Here is a 14,823-nt window from a genome sequence, read left to right on the forward strand (position 1 = left end):
AGCGCAGTAGGTAGCTGGTTTTCTTCTGTCTGCGCAGCACAGGGGCAAACCGGCTACAGCATTACACTGGCTTTCCTTCTCTGTCTCCCTTTTTTCTTTTCCTGTCTTTGTCTGTTTTAACTGTTTAGGCCATCGTTTTATTTTTCCAGGAAAAACTGCATTTTTTTTAGTGTTTTTACAATGTCTCAGGAAAATGCGGTCCCGAACTTGACTGGAGCCGAAGGGCCCTGCTGTTGTAAAAAAAGTAACAACAACAAACTGCAGAAGGGCTTATGAGTTTTGTAGCAGTATCTGTGGGTTTGTGGGGGAAAAAACAGCGCTAGAACATAGATGACTCGAAATGTGTTTGTAAATCTGTGCTCTCCTTTGCAAAATCAAATGTTCTGCTGCTTTTTTTTTTTTTCCTCTGTTACACCCAGATATAACACATAAACAAATAAGCCAGATTTGGGGCAGATGGGTTTTACTGGAATGATATTCCTTCGCTACTCGGCACAACCTCTACTTGTAAAGACTGTGCTGTAAAGATCATACTTGGAGGAGGGAAAAAGAGAAGAAATTAGGGCTTAGGGAAAAAAAGCTTCTTTCTTTAACTTAACTTGACTGAGCATCACCCCTCCTGAACTGATGACGCAGAGACTCCCGAGGCAGCAAACCGGATGGTTTCTGTGCCGGCTCTGTCCCCCACAGCTTATTCAGGAAAGTCATTCTGGTGGACGTGGAGCACATCTGGGAAAGTCAAAACCCCAAACCATGTTTCACAAGGAGGAACCAAGAAAAGATTTTTCACCTGCAACTCTTTAATATAGTTTTTCTTGTTCGGTGTTCAAGCAGAATTTTTCTCTGTTCCTTTCCAGAACAAATCCGTACCCATACCCTTTTCACCCCTTTGCTAATCGCATTTGGAGTCGCTGCCGGACTGATGTGCATCATAGTCATGATCCTGGTGTACATCTATTTGCAGGTAAAATCAGAAGCCCCTCTATCCAAGTTAGGAAAGCGTGTGAGCTGCCTGCGGAGGCTTTGGTAGTTAAAGCCGTTCTCTTTCTTTTCCAGAAACCCAAATACGAAGTTCAGTGGAAAGTTGTTGAAGAAATAAATGGAAACAACTATGTTTACATAGACCCAACGCAACTTCCTTATGATCACAAATGGGAATTTCCTAGAAACCGGTTGAGTTTTGGTTAGTTTAGATTTATTTAATTTCAGCTGCAAGGTGAAACCTTCAGGTCTCATATGAGACTTTGGTCAAACACAGCAAGGTTTTGTCAAAAAAGCGTTGTGCAATAATGCAAATAGTGATAATTGCTCATACTTACCTTGGGACTAAAAGCAAGCAGGCGTATCTACAATAGCTTCCTTGATATCATAAAATAAAATGTTGAACCCTTCAGGAATAAGTGCTCCGAGTCATTGCAGAGTATTTTGTTTTGCTTTATTAGGTAAAACCCTTGGTGCTGGAGCTTTTGGAAAAGTTGTTGAAGCCACTGCTTACGGTCTGTTTAAGTCTGATGCCGCTATGACAGTAGCAGTAAAGATGTTAAAACGTAAGTTGCTCTAACGTACTGTACAATTTTTTCTCACTTTCTTCTGGTTGACGTGTTACGTACTGAACATTGTGCTTTGCCTTGCAGCAAGCGCCCATTTAACAGAGAGAGAAGCCTTGATGTCAGAGCTTAAAGTGCTGAGTTACCTTGGAAACCACATTAATATCGTGAATCTGCTTGGAGCTTGCACTATTGGAGGTGGGGTTATCAACAGATTATCGATTACTTCTGTTCCTTTTTTATTGCCAGAAGGAGGAACCTTGTGAAGAAGAATGCAGTGCCGCCGAGTGCAGAAATCTCAAATACGTTTCTTGCTTAGGCAGGTTGCAGATCATCATGACTAGCACCTGTGAATCCCCGAATCTAGATTTTTAGGCTCATCCTAAAAGCAGTAATGAGACTGCTGTAGCTGCAGCTAAAAAGGAAGGTTACGGTTACCCTCATTATGTGAGCCGTTGTGCGCTTTCTTCTTGAGAAATGAAAAAGTCTTTTCCTCAACCACACTGTTTCTCACAAATGAGAAAAGATACGTGAACTGATTCCTTGTTGGTATCCAAGGTGAAGTCAACAGCCCTGTCTTGTATAGTCTTCCAGCCTTCTGTTTAAACTGCAAATATATCTGTTAAGGCACCGCTGAAGTTACAAATTCTAAGCAGCGGAAAGTTGAGGAAAAGAATTTTCCAAATAAATTACTGCACAACCCAAATGTTTCACGTTTAATATTAACTTAATAAGTTTGCTTTCATACATAGTAAAAGCTACAGAACAGCCGAAGCATCAATACAGAGCGATACAGTCCTGTATTTTTAATTTATGTGCGTTTTAATATGAAAGATGGTGTCGCTTCTTACACAAATATTTGCTCTTTAAGTTTTTGCTTCATTTTTCAAAGAAAAGGAGCTTGTAAAAATTCATAGTGTTAGATGGAGGCAAAACATTTCTCACTTTCACATTTAATGACTTAAAAATAGGATGAAACAATTTTGTTTAAGCAGTCAACAAAGTAGACTCGCTGGCCTGAGCGCATGTCTGTCTCAGCTGAAAAAATGTGGCGTCTCTTAAGAAAATCCCGCCACAAACACTGCTTTTGCTATTAGGAAAGCTCTAATTTTTAACTGCAGAAAAATGGAAACACACTAGTGAGGTTAGGGAACGGCAGCACAGAATAACCTTACAGATGAAATAACAGGCAGTGCAATTACATATTCAAGGGCCATAGCTGGAGTCATTCGCTCAGAAAACGTATATTTGATCTATAAACATCCGTGGTGGAGATGACTTGATTCTCCTTTCCGATTTCATTTTAATATTCTAAGACCTTGTGCAATGTAGTTTTCTGTCGCAGCAGGCTGTTCTGTTTGAATGATTTTTCCTATTATACTGCAGAATATAACACTCTACATCATTTCCAAAACATTACTGGAGGAGTGTGAAGCTCTACTGTAAACAGAAGTGAATCAAAAGGATTAATGTTTGAAGCTTGAATTACTCTAACGTTTGGAACAAATAACTTCCTTCAGGAAGTGAGTGAAATCAAACAGATGTGTCTGGCCAGAAACATTATCACATGAAGAAAGAGAAAAAGACTTATTTGTTTAATTTTTGTACAATGCAATGCTATTGACGGAGGGAAAATTAATTGGGAGCGACACAGCTTTAGCTGGACCATAGTTGCTGATCTGTGAAAGGGAAGATGCAGGGTTACTTTTCTATAACTTTTCAAGTCTAGACAGCGCTAGGCAGTGTGATTTTTAATAGCTCGGCCTGTGTGCTTGGCTGAATGCTGTCTTTATGTACGGTTTTCTGCTTTAAAAACAATACTCACCTGCTTTCTAAACCTCCCATACATCTACAGGTCCCACGCTGGTCATTACAGAATATTGCTGCTATGGTGATCTTTTAAATTTTCTGAGACGGAAACGAGATTCATTTATTTGTCCCAAACATGAAGAACACGCAGAAGCAGCGGTTTACGAGAACCTTTTGCATCAGGCTGAGCCTGCGGCGTGAGTATGACCTGCTGAAATGTACTCGTGTTTTTAGAGGATTGGGAAGGAGGAGATATCAAAGTTTATTAGGGAGAAGAGATGCGGAGAAACCTTTCATGCAGCAGGCTTTGAAGATTCTTTGCTGTGCAAGGAAACAATTTAATTAAAGAGATGATTTGTACAGTGGGCGGTTTATTCTAACAGAGCGCGATTGGGTGTATACATACACTCTCTGGTTTACTTCTTTATCAAATTTCCCGTAGTTATTTCATGCAACTCCTTGGCTCCAATTTTCACAAGTATTTGCGTTTATCGTTCCTGTTAAACATTGGCAGTGCTCATTTGGTGGCTTGAATGACAATTCCCCCAGTGCTGGGGTGTTAATACTCTGAGCTCTCTTAAGTTCCTGCCTTCAGAAATGACTTCTTACAAAATCAAACCAGCGCCTTACAGTATCAGAGGCAGGCTGCCACCGATAGCTCGCTAGATTTTGTGATGACACGACCCGTGTCACGATTCTGAGTTTGCTCTCGTACTTTGAGCTTTTTTCAGTTACTTCATCTGTATATTTTTAACGGCTCTGTTTTCAATACCAGCCCAGAGCTCTTTCCAGATATGTTTCCAAGCAGATTTCCTGCTCGCTCCTTCCCTTTGCAAAGTGAGGGAGACATAACTTGCCAAAGCAGAGGGGCTGTTACAATACCTGCCCATTTTTATTTTAAGTCTCTCTGTTGCCCCAGTGGGCCCGTTACTTTGTGTTGGCAGACACAAAAGAACCAGGCAGACCCTTAGGAGGTGGTAAAGTCATTTGTCCCAGCAAGACGTAGCGCTGGTGGAGCTGTTTGTGCCACGGTAATATATGGATAGCTGGTGATGCCCCAGGGAGGTTGGGACCACAGAGGTGATGAACATAAACCTGTGATTTGCCATTGGAGGTGTGCCCACTGCTCAGTGCGGGAATCTCACTGCTTCAGCACATATTGTAAACTGAGGTATTAACAGCAGAGTATTTACCAAATTCTCGTATACGTATTTACTGTAAAGTTGCAGCTGCTAAATGTGCGAGATGTTTTTGTGGTGGTGACTAAAGCTATTGGTGATCTCATTACTCCTTTCCACGTTAGCTCTGTGGCTGCGTTTATTGTTCATAAACTAAACAGATATTTCAGGCTAAGGAAGGGTCATGTGTTTGAATTCTAATGGCAATGAAGTGAAAAATGCCAAAGTACATCCATCATTCCTAAAGGTGCCTAACGGTATATTTATAAACCATGTAGTATGAAAATCTGTACATTTGAATTATATATAGCAATAAGAGAACTTAAACTTAAAAAATGTAGCAGATGGCTGTCCCAAGCCTCGGCTGATTCTTTGAAATATATACAAATCCCCTTTGGAACTTGGGAATCTCTGCATTTGACATCTTTTACCATTTGTCTTCTGCATTTCAATTACTACTTGAGTTGCCGAAATATTCTGCTAGAAGTTGGCCTGAGCAGAAGAAGGAAGCACTAGCAAGTCCTGTGAAACATCTGGGTGTTAATTTATAGAGAATGAAGTCTGTATAAACAGTATCCGTGTGAAAGGTTTTGTTTGCTCACCTGAGCCAAACCCCAAACTTTGAGACCTTTTGTTAGCCGTACTGACAAACCTCTCTTTCTGCACAGGCCTTTCCTCATCTTTTTTACACACCCCTGAGTTTCCAGTCTACTGATCATTCGTAAAGCATTATATTTAGAGGATTGGCATAACCTTGGGTTTTTGTTTGGATGGCTTTTGAGACCTTTTTCGCTAAACTGTGTTTCTTTTCATCTGCTGCCTTTGCAGTGATGTTGCCAATGAGTACATGGACATGAAACCGGGAGTGTCATACGCAGTCCCACCAAAAGCTGATAAAAAAAGACCAGTGAAGTCTGGTGAGTACACTGACAAGGAATTCTGTTTGCTGGCAGCAGTGCAGAGAGGAAGGCTTCATGGATTTTCTTCAGTTTTATCATGCTTCTCTATCATGGATGGGGACAATTAAAACATACCATTAATTGATATGAGAAGGCTTAAGAAAGACTGATAAAATAAATTACAGTGTCTTGTTTTTTCTTCACACTTAAATGGAGTATCAGGCTTACTTTTGGCTTTTTGGCGGTTGGCTATTTATGCGCCTCTAGTCTGGTACTTATTAAGATCACCGTTTTGTTTAACGTAAGACGAATCTGTTTCAAAACGATTATACCTCGTCCACTCAAAAGCTGTTGTTTATATTGCGTAGGATCCTACACCGATCAGGATGTTACCCTTTCTATATTGGAAGATGATGAGCTTGCTCTAGATGTCGAAGATCTACTAAGCTTTTCTTACCAGGTGGCAAAGGGCATGAGCTTCCTTGCCTCCAAAAACGTAAGTTAAGAACCTGTCAGAGCTGGACGGAATCAGCAGATTTCTGATTTCCTTTGACATCACTTTCAGTGTTTTAATCTGATCCAGACGTTTAAATGCTGAAATACTTCATGTTCTTTTCAACAAGCGCTGCAAACTGATACGTTCCTTCTCGTATGTGAAGCTTTGGCTAATGTTGGAGTTCGGTACTGTCCTCATTTGCCAAAAGTGGTGTTTTATATCCCATGAAACAGAATTTAGGGTGCACGATAGTCAACGTGAAGCAGTGCTACTGTGTGTCCACAGTTCAGGCTAGCAGAAGCAGTGGCCTTGCTCATGAACAGAAACTAGTCATAGAAACATCGAGAGAATTGCAGTGAAGTACATTTGCTGCACCCTGAGCCTCCACTGATGAATAATATCATGTATTGGGAGATGGCAGGTGCAGCTGAACCCTGCCTAAGCTTGGGTGGTGCCTCTTTCGGGTTTGATCTTCAGCCCTTTCTTTGTTTCCTGGGGCATCCAGGTAATTTCATGAGAACTGGTGGTTTTGGAGGCAGTGAAACCCATAGGAACCCCAAGGGGTTATTTATTCAGTTTTCTGTGGTGTATGGGAATTAAATGGAATTCAGGAAAGAACCAGAAACCCAACATGTGAACATCTTCAAAAACAATTAAATCTCGAGAGTTTAAGAGTTAGTCTTTGTGGCACTGCTGGAGAGTTTACAAATTAATAACAGTGTGAAGACAGCTGCAAAGCTATCTGTTTGCATGAGTTTTAAACACTTGCTACTTCTCTCATGCAGAATACTGCCTTAAACAGGGGAGGTATCACATCGTCTGCTTCTTTTTGTTTTAGCGGTATGGCTTAATGCACAGGATGTGTCTTGTTTTTCAATTTTCTGGAAAGATAAAATCAGCCTAGAGACCCACAAATGATCTGCGTTGGCTACCCTGAGCATAATAGACATTTCTCCGGGTTTCATAGGAGAGGTATTGCATAACAGAAAGGGCGTTTTAACTAATAGAAGTCTTAAGCACAGCATAATTATGATCTTCTATGGTTGTTCTCACATTTTATTGGAGAAATGCCATTTAACACGTAAACATTGTAACTAATAGAGAGACAGGTTGTACAGGTGCACCTTGGATAAAGCACAAAGCCAAACTTACGCAGTTCAAGGAAAATAAGGTAGTCCTGGGATCTTGGGTTGATAGTGGGAAATGTGTCTCTAATTCTGCTTTGGAGGAAGTCCATGTTAGTAATTGCTCTTGCACTTGTCTCTTCCCCCCAGCTGCTCTTCCCATCAAACCCTTTAGTTTATTTTTCATCTATCGACAGCTTCAAACCAGGCTTGGCAGGCAAACACAATAAGTTACAGATTTTCATAGTTTTCGCTAGGCTCCTGCATTCTTCACTATTCAGTATGCCCAGTGCTTAGCACACATATTCTTTATTTCTTTTTATTTTCCTAAAGAGTAGCCCCAGGATTCACTGTGCATCATTCCCAGTAACTGCTTTCTTTGTAGTCTTTCCATGAATACAGACAGACACAGTGGCATTGAGTAGCAAAGGCAATAATGAATGTAACACCACCTCACCGTGAGGCTGGGAAGTAACGTGCAGTATCGCTTTGGCAGTGCAGAATTAACAGCTTTATCACAGAATTAAGTTGCAGTGCGCTAACACATGGCTGTGCTTGGTCCTCTTCGGTCGTTGCGTATATACCCACTCTCAGGTCCAGCTAGCACATGCAGAGTACTGGGGGCTGATGGATAAGATGCTTCAGATTGCCTCACGCCCTTGGGAAAGGAGGGTCCACGCAGATCAACGGCTCTTCTGCAACTTGCTTGTGTGTCAAGGCTCAGAGACATAAAAGTGCCTCTGTGCAGGAGGAGCCGGTCCTGGGGGGATAATTCCCTTATTAAGCACACGGTGCCTTCATCACAAGACAGCGCTTCCTCCAATGGACAAAGTCTTTATTCAATGCAAACCGCACTGACTTGAGGAACAAGGCAGAGGCGTGCTGGATGCTTGGCCATTCCTTCACTTTACTGCTTCAGTGCAATTTTACGCTCAGCTTTACATATGCAAAGTGCAGAATATGTTGGATTGGGAGGTGAAGGAGAGTCGCCTGAGACAGTCATTGTCACTAAAAATAACTCCTCCTGTAAGCACACAAAAGGGACAGAGATTAAGTTGCTTATGCAACCTGCAGTTATTTTCTTGAGTTTGATTTGCATAACTCTCGATATTTTAAGTAATTTTTTTTTTTTAGAGAATTCCAGAAATTTTGTATTTCAAGGAAAAAAGAAAAATTGAACCATCTTCAGCTATTTTTTAGACAGCTGTGGCCTGCGTACTATTTACCATCAATAAAGCAGAAGCTTCACCCTCTCCTTTCCAGATGGAAAAAGAGATCATTTTTGTTAGAGAACTACCTCCGTTCTCTAACAAACTCACGTGGGCTCCACAGTTGCATGCAAAGGAAGACGGCTGCTGGGAAACTCAGGCACCCTTCTGGAGCTGCGGTTGCAAACACGTGCACACACTTCTCAATTGAAAACTGGAATATAGGCTAGCTAGGTCACTGAACGCCTGACTGTTCATTGAAAGATACTGGCATGGGAAAATTTCCGGTATTTTCAAATGCTTATAAAGCTCTCCTAGGTACTTAATAATTCAGGTCTTCCAGAGGAGTATTTCTGAAATGGGATTCAGTTTCTGGACTTGTGTGCTTTGAAGTTGTTACCGTAATTTCCTGTATTTTCAGCTTTTCAGCACTTTTCCCTCAACCACAATAGTTATTTAATAGAAGATTGGTATTATTTTAGAAGCGAGCCACATTTTCCCCTTATTTGTCCTGTGTTAGGAAAGAAGCCAGTGATTTTTTTTTTTGATAGAAAGTCAGAGAAAAAGTACGTTAAACTTTAGCTGCAAACATGAAACACTAGAAAATTCAAAGTGACTGCAAGTGGTCTTTTTTAAAAAAAATGCATAGACAACTTTAACCATGCGGATCAATGTCATGGTAGTAAAGATACTCCACCAGAATGTGATTAAGTTTATTAACACATGGCTTCATTATGACTTTCAGCTTGCCATAAAATGCATAATGCAGTAAGTTAATAGCTAAGTAAGCATGTAACCAAGCAACAGCCTGCTAAGGATATTATAAAATAGCTTTGTTTGTTTGTTTGTCTGTTTGTTATTTAGTGCATTCATAGGGATCTGGCCGCAAGAAATATTCTTCTAACTCACGGTCGAATAACAAAAATCTGTGACTTTGGCCTGGCAAGAGATATAAGGAATGACTCAAATTATGTGGTCAAAGGAAACGTAAGTATATATGATACTTTATCCACCTGTTTTAAGTTAGGGGGGTTCCTGTTGTCTTAACAAGCAAAGAAAAGTCTTTCTTAGATGGAAATATAGATTTCCCAATTCTGGCATGTATCCGTGCTGGTCAGGAACTTTAGGAGGGGCGATTCTTGATGTAAATGTGTGTGCTCGCAAACCCCTTGGTGTATACATGTTGTTATACTGGAAAAAATGTGCTAGTGTCTGAATGTACGTTGTAGTGGATGAGATGTTTTTGCTGCATCAATATAGCGCCCAGTCTTTCTGTTATACCTGAACATACTAAAAGTTACAGCTTTGTGAGTAATTGCAAGTTTTGCCATTGGGATATTCTGGTAGCCCAATCCTAAATATAATTATTTTGAAACTTTTTTTCTCTGGGCATCGCTGTATTTTTCCATTACTGAAATAGTTTATTTTAAAAATACCTAAATAATCAGGGGTTTGCATCCTGTTCTTTGCTATAAAGCATCACTCAGACGATAGAAACTGGATTCTGAAGTGTGAATTTATTGATTAGGGCAGAGCGGAAGGCAAAAATCCTTGGTTTTCTCTGATTCCATATACAGATTTTAACCTTGTATGTGAAACATACAGCTTTAACTTGCAGCTGTAATTCAAACCCTGTAAGAGGGTTGGAACAAGACACTACATTTGGATGAGAATAGTTTGAAACCTCCTGTGTAGAAGAGTACCGATTACACTGGTACGTAGTAGACCTCTGCAGGGGTACGAAGACACTTTGAAGTGATGCAGATTACCTTGGCAGCACTCAAAGTCCTCTTTAAAGGGCTAGTGCAGTAAAAGGAGCCCTACTACAAAAGAAAGTTGAGTCTGTCTGTGGTTAAGCTGGAGAAGTGTGCTACGAAATAGGCATAGGCTTCTCAAATGGATTTGCGCTGCCTGGATTAATGTTGTAAGTCTGCATCAGACACACGCAGCCATCCACTGCCTTCCGAGTACACTTGTTTTCACTGGCACGGTTTTTCAAAGGAGAGAAGATCCGTGTTCAGCAAGGCAGCCCTCCTCCCCAGCCCCGCTGAGCGCTCCACGCTCAGGGGCTGGTCGTTAGTTAGGGACTTTACAACACACAAAGCGAAGGTTGCCCATCCGGGCTTTGGGCAAGCTGACCCACACCTGAGCATCTCTCGCCAAAGTGGTTTGCCATGCTTGGTTAACCGCAGTCAGTCCGTGGCACCTCAGGTATCTGAGATATCTCTGCTGCTCTGCTGTCACCCAGCGGTCCCCAATGTCCCAGGTACCTACAGCAGCCCTATTTTAGGCTACAGGAGAGACAGGTTTATTGGTTGTCTTCAAAAACAATGTTGGTACCAGCCACTGGGTGCCTAAAAGTTGAGGTTAGGGAACAACAGGAGCAGAAATAATTCAGGAATGGCTGTCCTGGCAAAATATTGAGTGTAAGAAAGCTGCTTTCAGGCTCAGGGTCAGGGTCAGGAGCTGCTTGATCAGTCAAGGCTCCGAGTGGGAAGTGCAGACCAACAACTTTGGAGGAAAGTGGGCAGTAAGTAATGAACTTTTACGTGTCTAGGCTACCAGTTAAGTTTTCTGAGTTGCCTGACAATAGGATTTTATGTAGCCTGCAAGGGTCAGAGGAGGGTAGGCTGCAGCAGCCTGGGGAGAGAGGGAGCCGTGGCTGCAGGAGGCGTCTAGTTGCATCTGGCCCCATCTTAAAGCGGATCAGGAGTGCTGGGGCGTCCCTAACCGGGGACACTGCCGGGAGGCAGTGCTGCTCACAGCACCTGGGGGCTTGGCCAGGAAGAGTGTTTGCTGTCTGTGTTGCTCAGGAAATAAACAGCTCTGGTTGCCTCTCTGGTGAGCCAGCCCATGGCAAATGCTGCCTTTCCTCCACCTCATTTCTTTTCCTTTCCATTTACTTGCTTTCTCTGTTGGGTCTCCTTTCCTTACGAGACATCAAAGCTCTTCTCTATAGCGTGGTTGAAATATGTCTTTGGACACTTCATTGGAAGACCACTAAAAAAGGAAGAGGTCTGGTTTCTCCCACAGCAGAACAAACGCTTAGGACAGAAGCCGGACCGGCTCCTGCAGTCAGACAAGGAAAGGCCAAAGCAGGGAGAGGAAGGTGGAAGCAAATCCAAAGGCTTTCTGTGCCCTTTTCTCTGCTCCAGTTAGCATTCCTGAGGGATGTCTGCCCCCACGCAAACTTAGGAAAAATGTCAATATATATTTCTTTCATGTGAATTTTCTTTTTTTTTTTTTTTTTCCTGATACACTGAGGAGCTAAAGCAGATGTCTTCACTGTTGATTAAAGCCTTGAAGCATCTTGACTACGTGAATCTCATCTGTGTGCCTATGGTAGCCGGTCCACGAAAGCAGACTTGCATGTTTGCATAAGGAACCATGCCACGGTCATTTATATTATTTTGCTCTGACTTCCTGCCATCCCTTAAAAACTAGACAGAAGGAATCACACAGTGTACAGAAAATCAGAGTGCAAGGAACTGCAGGAGTTTGGTAGACCCGCAGAAGGATGGATCAATTACTGTGTAGCACTTGGAGACTCTAAAATACTGAGATTTCCGGTTTTGGTTGGATACTTCTATTTCTTGATTTAACGAGTATTTAAAGCACATAACAAGTAGAAAAGGTTGTGGTATCTAGTAAATTTTGTATGCCTTATGTCCACTGTCTTAATTTATTCCCTTTTCCCTGGAAAGGCTCGTCTTCCTGTGAAGTGGATGGCACCTGAAAGTATTTTCAATTGCGTCTACACCTTTGAGAGTGACGTCTGGTCTTATGGGATATTGCTCTGGGAGCTCTTTTCTTTAGGTAAGCTCCTTCAAGATCTGTACTTCAGGCGATTTCTGTTTAATCTTGGGTTTACTGCAGATGCAGGAATCACGTTGCTCACATGCTCTCTCACCAGGAAGCAGCCCGTATCCAGGGATGCCCGTGGACTCCAAGTTCTACAAAATGATCAAGGAGGGATACAGGATGTTCAGCCCTGAGTGTGCACCGCCCGAAATGTAAGTGAGCAACCAGCACCTCTAATCACCAAACATCAGCAATGATGCAAAGGAAGAGAAGCTTCCAGACTTGCATTAAGGATGGTTGCACTGCCCCATTGTCTTTTTTTTTTTTTAAGTTCTTTTCATGCTTGAAATAATTCATGTAATCTAACTGCCGGAATACATGCTTGTGTTGTTACAAGCAATGAAATACACTTGTGCCTTGTACCATCTGATCACTTTGTCGTGGCATCTGCTCCGTGTCAATAAATTATTGATAAATCACGGAACATAATTAAACATTTTTAATTCAGATAAAGCAGTCAGTGAGATGCATCGCCAGACTGTACAGCATCTGCATTTGTACTGTACATCCTGACAGCAAGAGGACTGGCTTCTGATCTTCTTTATGAGCCATCCCTACTTCACTGTTTTGTAAATGGATCGGCACTTAGCAAGCTGTCAAAAACTACATTCAGAGATTCTCATTAGTACCCGGTCCTTTGTTGTCTCAAGCACAGGTGTTAGCAGCACTATTTCTATTCTTAAAAGTCATTTGAAGAAGGTAAGCTGTGATACTGGGTCACACTTTTCTGTCAAATAGTAATGGAAGCAAGATAAGAACTCAGGATTTCCTCATCATCAGTACTTAATTTCAGTATCTTTGCAGGTATGACATAATGAAGAGTTGCTGGGATGCTGATCCTTTACAGAGACCCACATTTAAACAAATCGTACAGCTGATAGAGCAGCAGCTTTCAGATAATGCTCCCAGGGTAAGTTATGGATCATCAGTTTTTTGGAGTCAAAACAGTTTCAAGCAAGATTTTAGTCTAGAGCCACAAGGAGCAAAGATTCTGGGCGCTTCATTAATTTTCTGGTATTATTTATGTAGCTTTGCACTGTAAGATTAGGTGGTAGGAATGATGCCCGGGCTACTCATTTCTGCTCTGTTGTGCCAGTAGACAGTAGCTGTCTAAGCCTATGCCCGAAACAGGTACCAGCTGGAGAAGACTCTTTGTATGCTTGATGTTTCTCACTCAAAATCGACCTGGCACAACAATTTTGGTGTTACAAAATGCAACGGTACTGCATAAATCCATCTTATCTTAAACTATGAAAAATTCTATTCCCATGGGAAAAATCTCAGAAGTGAAGTATACTCAGCTTTTATTAGAAAAGCTTTCTGGATGAAGGGGTTGAACTTTTGGTGCTCTTCTGCCTCTTCTCACTTCCTTCCCCCAGCTCTATTTGTATAAACTTGGAGGTATGTCACGACAAACTGTATTCACGGCTCCATTCCCCGGAAAAAGCTTTTTCTGAGAGGGTAACTGGACAAAACAGTCCAAAGAAAAAGTGGAGGCGCATCAGAGACTTGGATTTTCTCTCGCAATAGCATTATGTGTTACTGGGGTTTTAAAAAGTAAGTTTAAAACCTGGTTTAAAAATAAAGCTTCCTTTTGCCTTCTGGATGCCTTGTTTGGGCACCCAGTACATGGCTTCCTGACAATTTGAGAAAAGAGGAAACTGAAAGCTGCTGGTGTTCGATTGCATCCTGTAGCGTATTTTTGGCAGGTGCAGGCATTACTAAAACAAAAGCAAGAATGCAAAGGAAATATTAGTGAGGTTTCTGGGGGAGTTTTAGTAATAACCTGAGCTGTGTGTTTTCAAGCTCAGTTGAAATTTGGTGTGCAGTTGGAAGCTGCGGTAGTTTTAACAACTGAGACTGAGATACTTGGCTCTTTAAAAGAGGAGTTAAGCCCGAGACCCTTTGAAACTGTCTTTGATTTGGAAAGAAACACCTGAGTTGGATCCCTTCCATGCTGGTGTGTAGCATACAGTGGGGAAAGGCTCGGAAAGGAGAGCTCTCCGACTATGCGTGAAGGGAGCGCAGCGCTGACGCTGGTCTTTGGCTTCTGCAGGTTTATGCGAATTTTTCAACTCCGCCTTCCAGTCAAGGAAACGCTCCAGATCACTCAGTGAGGATTAACTCCGTGGGTAGCAGTGCTTCATCTACTCAGCCTCTCCTGGTACGTGAAGATGTTTGAGTGACATCTGGAAGAAGAGGAGCCCAGATGTATTAGCTGTTTGTATTGTGCAGGGGGTGAGAGAGGGACGACTTCAATAATTTCTCTTACTTTTACTCACTACTACCACTGTGTAGCTGAAACGTTGTTGTACTGCTGTCCTTTACCACACACTGTTACATATAAACTTAATCTGCTGAGCACGGTTACAGGCATCATTGCAACGTTAACTGAAGCTGTATATATTTTGCTATATTGTGTGTATTTGCAGTAGAGAGCCAGATCTGAAGGAAAAAAAAAAAAACAACCAACAAAAGAAATCCTGAGCCAGGGTGTGGAACGAGATGACTACGGATCAAACCAAATCTGCAGTGATCCTTCTCTGGATCCGTGCCTGGAAAGCGTGCAGTCATTTTCTAGTTAATCTTGTTTTGCTGAATTGAAGAAATAAATGAATATGAAGCTAATGGCTTTGCAAACCCCTTTCCACATCCAGCCAAGCCTGAGAAGCTTTCCCAGGCAGGTATTGTAGGTTGAAGG

The 14,823-nt window shown here is 41.9% G+C and overlaps 1 protein-coding gene across 1 annotated transcript in view; it reads left to right on the plus strand.

Moving 5' to 3' along the window:
* The window catches only part of KIT (KIT proto-oncogene, receptor tyrosine kinase), a gene marked incomplete at both ends in the record, with an annotated part of 54,192 nt that extends 39,888 nt beyond the window's left edge, over positions 1-14,304 (plus strand). The window contains 12 exons of the mRNA XM_082482171.1: positions 858-964; positions 1,057-1,183; positions 1,443-1,547; positions 1,635-1,745; positions 3,403-3,553; positions 5,363-5,451; positions 5,802-5,929; positions 9,126-9,248; positions 11,966-12,077; positions 12,175-12,274; positions 12,927-13,032; positions 14,179-14,304. Of these exons, the coding sequence (XP_082338297.1) occupies positions 858-964; positions 1,057-1,183; positions 1,443-1,547; positions 1,635-1,745; positions 3,403-3,553; positions 5,363-5,451; positions 5,802-5,929; positions 9,126-9,248; positions 11,966-12,077; positions 12,175-12,274; positions 12,927-13,032; positions 14,179-14,304 (1,385 nt within the window). The remainder of the gene's footprint in view (positions 1-857; positions 965-1,056; positions 1,184-1,442; positions 1,548-1,634; positions 1,746-3,402; positions 3,554-5,362; positions 5,452-5,801; positions 5,930-9,125; positions 9,249-11,965; positions 12,078-12,174; positions 12,275-12,926; positions 13,033-14,178) is intronic.
* Positions 14,305-14,823: the final 519 nt, after the last annotated feature.

This window comes from Vanellus vanellus (assembly GCF_965231255.1).
Source record: "Vanellus vanellus genome assembly, chromosome: 4".
In the NCBI taxonomy this organism is placed as follows: Eukaryota; Metazoa; Chordata; class Aves; order Charadriiformes; family Charadriidae; genus Vanellus; species Vanellus vanellus.